The sequence below is a fragment of the Etheostoma spectabile genome, chromosome 11, assembly GCF_008692095.1.
Source record: "Etheostoma spectabile isolate EspeVRDwgs_2016 chromosome 11, UIUC_Espe_1.0, whole genome shotgun sequence".
Lineage (NCBI taxonomy): Eukaryota > Metazoa > Chordata > Actinopteri > Perciformes > Percidae > Etheostoma > Etheostoma spectabile.
In genome coordinates, this window is record NC_045743.1 from 19,056,920 (window position 1) to 19,068,332 (window position 11,413).

At 41.8% G+C, this 11,413-nt stretch overlaps 1 protein-coding gene across 3 annotated transcripts in view; it reads right to left on the reverse strand.

The window, feature by feature from the left end:
- The window catches only part of slc4a3 (solute carrier family 4 member 3), a 63,391-nt gene that overhangs the window by 40,870 nt on the left and 11,108 nt on the right, over positions 1–11,413 (reverse strand). For 2 of the 3 annotated variants that reach the window (XM_032529728.1, XM_032529730.1), the window contains one exon: positions 1,660–1,834. In XM_032529728.1, coding sequence (XP_032385619.1) covers positions 1,660–1,834 — 175 coding nt within the window. Of the gene's footprint in view, positions 1–1,659; positions 1,835–11,413 lie in introns of those variants that run through there. The other variant, XM_032529731.1, reaches the window with a different exon arrangement.

Sequence of the window (11,413 nt, forward strand, 5' to 3'; positions counted from 1 at the left end):
TAAAATAATATGATAATAATTTGTTTTAATATTGTCACGTTCTGATAAATAAAAAACTATCAGAAAACTTAAAGTCCTTTGAACAAAAACACAATAAAAAAATAAAATAATCAGTGTTGCCAACAGGGACGTTGTAGAGCGTCCTCTGGTGGACCGACTATGCAACGCCATCACTAACAGGGACGTTGTAGAGCGTCTCTGTGTGGACAGACTATGCAACGCCATCACTAACAGGGACGTTGTAGAGCGTCCTCTGGTGGACAGACTATGCAACGCCACACTAACAGGCGTTGTAGAGCGTCTCCGTGGACAGACTATGCAACGCAATCACAACAGGGACGTTGTAAGCGTCTCTCTGGTGGACAGACTATGCAACACAATCCTAACAGGGACGTTGTAGAGCGTCCTCTGGTGACAGACTATGCAACCCATCACTAACAAGGACGTTGTAGCGTCCTCTGGGGGACAGACTATGCACACCATCACTACAGGGACGTTGTAGGCGTCCTCTGGTGCAGACTATCAACACCATCACTAACAGGGACGTTGTAGAGCGTCCTCTGGGGGACAGACTATGCAACACCATCACTAACAGGGACGTTGTAGAGCGTCCTCTGGTGGACAGACTAGCAACACCATCACTAACAGGGACGTTGTAGAGCGTCCTTGGTGGACAGAATAGTAACACCATCACTTACAGGGACGTTGTAGAGCGTCCTCTGGTGGACAGACTATGCAACGCCATCACTAACGGGGACGTGTTGTAGAGCGTCCTCGGTGGACAGCCTATGCAACGCCAACACTAACAGGACGTTGTAGAGCGTCCTCTGGTGGACAGACATGCAACGCCATCACTACGACATTATAGAGCGTCCTCGTGGACAGACTATGCAACCCATCACTACGGGACGTTGTAGAGCTCCTCGTGGACACCTATGCAACGCCAACACTAACAGGACGTTGTAACGTCCTCTGGTGGACAACTATGCAACACCTCACTAACAGGGACTTTGAGCGTCCTCTGGTGGACAGACTATCCACGCCAAACTACCCAGACAGGTTGACCGTCCGTTTTTTATTTTTGAAATATTACATTCATCAAAATCATTTATTTGTCATTATAAATGATTCAAATGAATGAATATATATATATTTATATATACACACACTTTTTATCGTCCATTATAAATGCAGATACCGATAGTTTGGGAGATGACTAATATCGGCCGTTATCGGTCGGGCTCTAATCTAATCTACATCATGGCATCAAATGTTGAGTCTGCTGACTGGGGACAAGGAATGTTTCAACAAAAAATGTCCTGGTGTTCCATCTCGTCACTGAAATATTTCAGTGTGGACCAAAGACGGAGACCTAAGAAGATGCTACTTTCAAATCTGGCTATCTTTTCTACATTACCAACCCTGCCTTTAGGACTATGTAATGTAAAATAGTTAAAATGTTGCTGTATTTTGGAATGAACAATTTCATGGAAACAACTGCATTCTTACTCAGAGTAGGTTGCTTTCGTATAATAATGTGGATCAATACTCTGTACTGGGTTAGGGTTGTGGCTAGAAAACCGTCACTGTAAGTGATTGGGTAGTTGGAGGTATAATGTCTAGATGATAATGAACAAAATGAATGGTAGCTTGGCTTACATTCAAAGTCTTTCTCAGTGTAGTGTCGTCCCATCCTGTCTCCACTGGTCGAGGCAGAGTCACTGATGATGTCTCCGAAGCGCTCCACAGACAGGGCTTTCTCCCAGTTCGTCTCCTCCTCCTCTTCCTCCTGTTCCTCCACGGAACCTTCCTCATCTTCCTCCTCCACCTTCACCTAGGGAAGGATGGAAAGAACACGTTCACTTCAAATAGCTTGAAAAAGTGCAGGGAGAAAGAGTTGACAAGGAGAGGACAAAGTCTCTTCTTAACTGTGAACATCTTCTAGTTTCTTCTCTCCTCTGGGACAGTAAACTGAATGTCTTTGAGTTGTGGACAAAACAAGACACTTGATGACATCGTGTCAGCCTTTGGGAAACACTGATCAACATTTTTCATCATTTTCTGACATTTTATAAACCAAACAACTAATCCATGAATCAAGAAAATAATCAATGGATTAATCGACAATGAAAATAATTGTTAGTTGCAGCCCTGGATTCGACAGTAGGTACATTTTTTTGTGAAACTGTCTCAACACACTGCATGTTAGTAGTTAAAATAGTGGATAACAGATCAAATCCGCTGCCAACGGAACTTTTCTTTTTGTCCGACCCAGTTAAAGCCAAAGCCCACCACCCCAGCCCCAGTTTTTGCTTTGTATCTATCACAAGAGACACCTAAAAAGTGGACTGTAAAATGAATTATGTTTCAGTACAATAGGCTCTCAGTGCCTGTCCATCCTCCGCTTCATGTATGTTGGACATCAAATCAATACAACAAAGAGCTAAGCAACAAAGAACTAATGCACTGGACAGACCCTGGGGACAGCGGAGGCTAAAGGGAGTGTCCTGCCAGAGACATGTGGTGCCTCTGACGGGCCGCTTCCTCCGCCTTTAGATTGGTGCTGGCTTGGTAAGCACACTGGCTCCTGCTCTGTGGTCTCCGATTTCTCGGAGCCAGAGCTCCATTACTTCCTAATTACCAGTGGGATGAAGGGACAGGACATATTTTATGGTCTGAGCTACCTATCTACACAAGGCCCGGGCAGATGAAGCCAATAAAAAGGGTACATTTTAAGTTGACTGAGCAGTAAAAGCCTCGTTTACACTGGCTCTATTTGGTTCATTATTTAAGGTGCTCAATATTACTTCGAACCAATTCTGATGTAATTCCAACCTCTCTAACATCCTCCGTTCCTTACCTTGCTCTGTCAAGCACTGCTTTTCAGTGTAAGACCGAATTTAATAGTCCTAATGTAACGCATGAGGGAATAATACTCTCAGCTGTGGCAGATGCAGTGGAGGGACTTCCTGTAAACCCGCTTTGGCTTTGCTCGAGCTCCATCGGTGCGAATGACTCAAAACTTCTTTATTGTCAGCTTTGACGTCAGTTGAGGGGGAGGGACACAGGAGGGGGGCTACCCATGCTCAGGTGGTGAACGCACTATGTGTGTCGGATTGCGATGGCCGACAATGTACAGTGATATTAAATACACTACATTGTATCAATATTAGGCCGCAAATTGCTATCAGAGATTTAAGATTTGTGTGTACAAACAAGTGTTTGTACACACTAAAACTCTGCTTCACATCCACACAGACACTGATGGACTATTCATGTTCCCTGATGGAACATAAACAGGACAGATACAATAATCTGATAAATACAATAGCACCTAAAATGACTTAACGTCGCAGGGAAAGGGGAGTTAGACGTCAGTTATAAGAGGGATTTGCCCTATGGAGTTTTAATTGACTGTTGGACTTTACCCACACCTCCCTCATTTGTTTTAGAGGAGTTTTTTGGCAACACACCTCTTATTATTGTGTTCTGCTGGTTACTCAATAGCTGAGCGTTAACTGCTGTATTACATAATGGTTATCTAGTTGCTCCATATCACATTTGATTGGACACATTTATGTGTACAAAGTCAAGATAAGTCTACTATTTCCAGAAAGAGAAAAGGGAGAAAAAGAGAAATTATGCTACACAAATACTCAAAAAAACATTTTTGTATGTAATAATACTGAACAACACAGAAGAAACACACAGTTATGTATGCACATTTCAATCATTAGTTATTTTCATATTGCACTACAACAATTATGCATTTAGTCAATCAACAGAAAATGTATCTGCAACATTTTCTTTACTTGGTTAATCATTAAAAGCCATTTTTTTAATCTCACATGCCCAAATCCATGGGATTTAAATCTCAAATATAAATATTAACTGCTTTTCTTCATCTTTTATTAATAGTCATCTAAATGTCTTTGGGTATTTGGCTATTGGTTGGACAATATCATTGATGATGTGGACTCTTTCTGACATTTTGTAATCCAAAATATTAGCGATTCATTTAGGAATATTTAAAAAACAAAATCAGCAGTTAACGGAGTGGATCTTTTGACATCCTGTAAAAACCCACTGGAGCCAAAGGGATTTATAAAATCCTTTTGGAGTCAGCTGTGTTGTCAACAAGGAAATTGAAACCTCCCAATATTATTAATTTAATATTGACTGCTGAATAATCTCCCTTACTGAGTCTCAGCACCGTGGGTTACCATCGGCATCAAACACATCGATGTTAGTCTGTGGCTGATTTGGCCACTTGTAATCAGTTAAGAGGACGGGAACGGCAAGCACTTAACAGTTACAAACATGCTGTCAAACCTTTTCTCATGATCTGCCCCCAACTTCTACTGCCACATTAATTTTTCATATTTAATGGAATGCTGAGCCTGAGAGCTGCATTAAAATATTCATCAGCTGCTGACTAATATGAAGGGGAGTAGGTCTGTGTTTGCCTTGTTTGTCATGATCAAATGCCTTCACAGCAGTGATCAGGAAAACCTCCTGGAGCAAGGGCATATTTGGGTTATTGAAGGTCCCGTGGCATGAACATTTCACTTTATGAGGATTTTTAACATTAATATGACTTCCCCCAGCCTGCCTGTGGTCCCCCAGTAGCTAGAAATGGTGATAGGTGTAAACTGAACACTGGGAATCCTGTTCTGCCTTTGAGAAAATGAAAGCTCAGACGGGCCGATCTGGAATCTAGCTCCTTATGAGGTCATGGGGGCAAGATTACCTCCCCTTGTTGAGAGAGAAAGAGACATCATGGCTTTCAAACGAGCAAAGTGGCACTTGGTCAAGGCCACGCCGCCAGCCTCCACCTTGCCCCCCCCCCCCCCCCCCCCCCCTCCCCCCCCCCCCCCCCCTCAAAAAATACAGACTCAGAACTGACACATACTAAGGAAAGTTCTTTGTGGGACTGTCTCTGGCGGCTGTAATTCTGCACCAAGGCGGATATTTGGGAAAGAGACTTCAGAGACAGTATTAGGGGACCACTAAGGTCTATATAAAAGAGACTTCAGATACAGTATTAGGGGACCACTAAGGTCTATATAAAAGAGACTTCAGGACACAGTATTAGGGACCACTAAGGTCTATATAAAAGAGAATTCAGATACAGTATTAAGGACCACTAAGGCCTATATAAAAAGAGACTTTGGATACAGTATTAGGGGGACCCTAAGGTTCTATATTAAAAGAGACTCAGATACAGTATTAGGGGACCACTAAGGTCTATATAAAAAGACTTCAGATAGTATAGGGACCCTAAGGCTATATAAAAGAGACTTCAGATACAGTATTAGGGACCACTAAGGCCTATATAAAAGACTTCATACAGTATTAGGGGACCACTAAGGCTATATAAAAGAGACTTCAGATACAGTATTAGGGGACCATAAGGTCTATATAAAGGACTTCAGATACAGTATTAGGGACCACTAAGGCCTATATAAAGAGACTTCAGATACGTATTAGGGGACCACTAAGGCCTATTAAAACAGACTTCACATACAGTTTGGGACCACTAAGGCCATATAAAAGAGATCTTCAGATACAGTATTAGGGGACCACTAAGGTCATATAAAAGAGACTTCGATCGTATTAGGGGACCACTAGCTAGTAGATAACCAGGCTTGTCAGCACGTGGGACATAAGGTCTATATAAAGAGTTCAGATATAGTATAGGACCACTAAGGCTCTATAAAAGAGACTTCAGATACAGTATTAGGGACCACTAAGGTCTATATAAAAGAACTTCAGATACAGTATTAGGGGACCACTAAGGTCTATATAAAAAGAGACTTCAGATACAGTATTAGGGACCACTAAGGTCTATATAAAAGAGACTTCAGATACAGATTAGGGGACCACTAAGGTCTATATAAAAGAGACTTCAGATACAGTATTAGGGACCACTAAGCCTATCTAAAAAGACTTCAAGTACAGTATTGGGGACCACTAAGGCTATATTAAAAGAGACTTCAGATACAGTATTAGGGACCACTAAGGTCTATATAAAAGGACTTCAGATACAGTATTAGGGGACCACTAAGGCCTATATAAAGAGACTTCAGATACAGTATTAGGGGACCACTAAGGTCTATATAAAAGGAATTCAATACAGTATTAGGGGACCACTAAGGTCTATATAAAAGAGACTGATACAGTATTAGGGGACCACTAAGGCTATTATAAAAGAGACTTCAGATACAGTATAGGGACCACTAAGGTCTATATAAAAGAGACTTCAGATACGTATTAGGGGACCACTAAGGTCTATAAAAAGAGACTTCAGATACGTATTAGGGACCACTAAGGCTATATAAAAAGAGACTTTGATACAGTATTAGGGGACCCTAGGCTATAAAAGACTCGCTACGTATGGGACCACAAGGTTCTATAAAAGGACTCAGATACAGTATTAGGGGGACCTACGGTCTATTAAGACTACGCTGTTTGTCTGAGACGCGACGAAGGACGGCATAGATCCGAATAGGGAGATCCAGACGCAGAGCTATCTAAGGCTTCGACCGTCGTATGACGCGGATAGATGTATATAAAGAGACTTGCAGATACCAGTATTAGGCATTAGACACGTATATAATTAATCAGACTCAGTAAAGTATTCAGGGGACACCTAAGGTCTATATAAAAGAGACTTCAGACCAGTATTAGGGGCACCACATTCTGGTATGTCGAATGTATACTAAGGGGTGACTCAGACACAGTTTGTTCAGGGGGACGTAGACCCACTAAGGTCTTATAAAAAAGACTAGAACGTATTGGACCATAAGGTCTAATAAAAGAGACTTGCGATACAGTATTAGGGGACCACTAAGGTCTATATAAAAGTGACTTTCGAACAGTATTAGGGGACACATAGGTCTATATAAAAGAGACTTCAGATACAGTATTAGGGACCACTAAGGTCTATATAAAGTGATTCAGATACAGTATTAGGGACCACTAAGGCCTATATAAAAGGACTTCAGATACAGTATAGGGGGCACTAAGGCTATATAAAACAGACTTCACATACAGTATTCGGGACCACTAAGGCCTATATAAAAGAGACTTCAGATACAGTATGGGACCAAAGGTCATATAAAAGGACTTCAGATACAGTATTAGGGGACACTAAGGCTATAAAAAGAGACTTCAGATACAGTATTAGGGGGACCACTAAGGGCTATATAAAAGAGACTTCAGATACAGTATTGGGGACCACTTAAGGTCTATATAAAAGAGACTTCAGATACAGTATTAGGGACCCCTAAGGTCTAATAAAAGAGACTTCAGATACAGTATTAGGGGACCACTAAGGTCTATATAAAAAGGACTTCAGATAACAGATTAGGGGACCACTAAGGTCTATATAAAAAAGACTTCAGATTGTACGTGTTGCTGTACGTTGTTGATTTAAAATCCAGTGCCAGGCATAATAGATTGTACAGCTGGGTAGTTAGGGCTTCAGTTTTAGATGTGAAACATTTGCTTAAAATTCCGGAAGATAAGTATCTACAATCATTTTGTTTGCCTCTGCAGATTATGCTGCTTTCTGTTGCTTCCTTCTCTTTTTATTTAATTGTTTAGAACTGCTTCCCACCCACTAACAAAAATCTCAGCGTTAGTGTTTTGTTTTTCTTGGCAGTTGTCACTGCACAGCTGATGTTTATGAGCCATTATTTAAAAATGTTTGCCTTATTACTGGATGTTTTTTTTAATGAAAGGAAGCAAGTTTCCCTTAAATAATGTTGAATCATTCTATGCACTAAAACATCTAACTAACACATATTTTTGTCACCTCCTCTACACTTCTAATCTGCCAATATCAAGCAGCAGCAGCAGCAGCAATACAGTATTATGAGAAATACTCCACACATCTGATAGTATTGTATATATTCTGTATGTTTGAACATGTTCATTACAGCTGCATGACTTGAAATATTGTAGAAATGAAATACTGTAGATAGTAAAATACTAATCTGCGGGATTAAACAATGTATGGCTGCACAACAAGTGTTTGTAACAACTGGCCCACTATTGGATCAGGTTTACTGGATTTATCATGAAGTTTTATTGAGGGTTTACTATGATGGCAATGGAGCCAACAGCAGTGCAACTTGTAGAAGTGTACAATCAAAACCCAACACATACTGTGTCAAATAAAGCACATCAAATTAAAGGTCCCACATTATGCCCATTTTCAGGTTTATAGATTTTTGAATAGCATTTATCAGTATAGTATTTTGGGTTTCAACTAGAACATTTGTACTTTCTTTAATGTTCGAAAAACACATTCTTTTTTTCATACTCTACGTCTGAATATATCTATATTCACCCTCTGTCCTAAGCCTCTCGAAAAAGCTGAAGCATCTGTCCTAAGCCGAAAAAGAGCAACATCAATGAGAAGTTCCTATGGGCACTGTGTGTGTGTGTGTGTGTGTGTGTGTTTTAAGTACATAGTGAATGAGTAATTGGAGGAAGGAAATTGGAGGGTCCACTTATGTAGCCAAGCATTCAGCCTATTACTTGCTTCAGTGTCACAATATAGGATGCACGCTGTGGATGACATGGTCCTCACTGTACGTAGTGACACATCACCTCCTTAGTTGGCAGACATATTTTCCCCTGGAAACACGGTCTGATCTGTTCCACTTGAATAACAGATAGACCACATTCAGCTATGCAAGACATGAGCATTTTCCACACAACCGTGTGTGACTCATCCCTGTGTTGAGGCGCTGCAGGGAACAATTCAGTCTTACAGGCATGTCAGTGCTCCTTTTTATACAGTATACTCTTGGGGGAGGGAATTGTATTCCTTAAAATAAAAAAAAATAATTTATATTTTTAAAGGGTAATTTCGGTATTTTTCAACCTGGACCCTATTTTCCGAGGCATTAGAGTGCAAGTGTTCATGTGACAAAAATCTCTGCATTTCTGCAGTAGCGAGAATGAAGAGGAACACTGTGACCAGCAGCCACGTACCAGGCTGCAATGTAATCGCACGGGGGCAAATGCGCACCATCAATTTCCCAGGGGTTCAGTGTCTTGCCAAAGGACACTTCAGCACAGATCACTCTACCACTGAGCCACAGCCTGCCCTATTGTACAAAGTAAGTGTCTGACAACATTATGGAAATGATCCATACAAAGCCTGTGCGCCCAGTTAGCTCAGTTGGTAGAGCAGGCGCCCATACATACAGGCCTTGTGTCTTCAGCTGTCCTGTCAAATAAAGGCCTTAAATGGCCATAAAATATTTCTTTTTAAACCGAGTGAGATCCTTTTGTGAAACATGAACATGAAGCTCCAAAACGTCACTGCAAAATCACCAGACTACATGTAAATAAACAGTACTTGTAGTGTGTATTTCCACATGTAAATGGGTGAATTGAGGGTTAATTTCAACCAGACCAGAGTGGTATTTTGTTTCTGTCAACTTTGAATAAAGTGCAGGGACGGGCACAGGTTACGAGCTATTGTTGCCCGGTCAACAGCCCGTTTGCACTGATTGGCTTAGCGGCCCCTCTGGTGAAAGAGCCTAAATACATTTTTCTCCCTGTACATTTTTTTATTTTTTTGCTGTGGTGGCTGCACTGTTACGATAATACGCCTATCATTACTAAATCGCTATATATCCTCCAATCTTGCCCTCAGCAATGCTCTCTTCCCTCATTCACGTGACTTTGTTCATTTCTCACACACACGGCAGCACCGCAAATGAAAGAGGGAAAGCCAAGCCCTCCTGCCTTTACATGAGTTTTTAAAGTTATGGAGATTATGATAAATGCCCTGTGAATCGTAACCCAAACAATCCACTCGAACTTTGATTAATGTGCAGCTTCAGCTCGTAACGTTTGCATCACATCGCGCAGCATTGCCTTAGCTATGTAGTAATGTAAAATGCTACTTCATCAAAGCTAATGACAGCCATGTAGCAGCAGCAGGCTAACGTAGCTACGTTACATCCGTTACATGAAGAGAAGAGAGAGGCTCAGATGTGATGTCCGGGCTCTTGAATCATGCTAGCTCATACGTTGGTTCCAGTCAGTATGTTACAATCAGATGTGACGTTAGTGAAAGTGAAAGGCGCCTTATTAGATGATACATTAATGTCCAAATTGGGTAATGTAATAAACGTTGCATTTAAAAAATAATAATTATAGCCTGATGTTAGTTTGTTGTGCTTAAGTATGCTTTCACAACAAAGACGACTGAAGAAGAGAGAGAGAGCTGGATTCAAAGTGCCAGCAGGCCAGCTGGGAGGGAAGCATTTGATAATGTCCAGAAACCATCCTACATTATTCATTTAATGTGAAGTTGGCCTATTTTTTATTGGAGTCGGGTAATAATAAATCAAAACAAATGTTTCATTTAATAATAAATACACAGTATAGCACTGTGAATGAGTTATTATTTTATGTATATCAAAAGTTCCAGTTCAGTAAAATAGTTGTAATAGCTGTAATCATGTTGTAATTCATCCATCCATCACTACATCCGCTTTATGGCGCGGGGGCAGCAGCTCCAGTAGGGGCCAAACTTCCCTTTCCGAGCACATCAACCAGCTCCGACTGGGGGACCCGAGGCGTTCCCAGGCCAGGTGGAGAATAATCTCTCCACCTAGTCGGTCTTCCCCGAGGCCCTCTCCCAGTTGGAGTGTGCCTGGAACACCTCCTAGGAGGCGCCCAGGAGGCATCCACCAGATGCCCGAACCACCTCAACTGGCTCCTTTCAACGTGAAGAGAGCAGCGGCTCTACTCCGAGCTTCTCACGGATGACTGTGCTTCTCACCCTATCTCTAAGGGAGACGCCAGCCTCCTCCTGAGGAAACCCATTTGGCTGCTTGGACCCTGGATCTCGTTCTTTCGGTCATGACCCAGCTTCATGACCATAGGTGAGGGTAGGAACGAAACTTGCCCGGTAGATCGAGAGCTTTGCCTTCTGCTCAGCTCTCTTTTCGTCACAACGGTGCGATAAACGGAATGTAATACCGCATTCATGTAAATGTAAATGTAAATGGGCTGTATTTATATAGCGCTTTTCCAGTCTTAACAACTGCTCAAAGCGCTTTTACATCTACAGGAAACATTCACCATTCACACACATTCATACACTGTGGCTGGGGCTGCCGTACAAGGTGCCACCTGCTCATCAGATAAACACTCACACACATTCAGACTCCGATGCGCAGCACCGGGGGCAACTCGGAGTTCAGTGTCTTGCCCAAGGACACTTCGACAATGACTGCAGGGGCGGGGATCGACCCACCAACCTTCCGATTGGCAGGCAACCGCTCTACCACTGAGCCACAGCCGCCCCTATTCATGTTGTAATTGTTCTTTATAAATATATACACATAAGTAGGGTTGGCTTTTTTCCAGATAAGAGCAA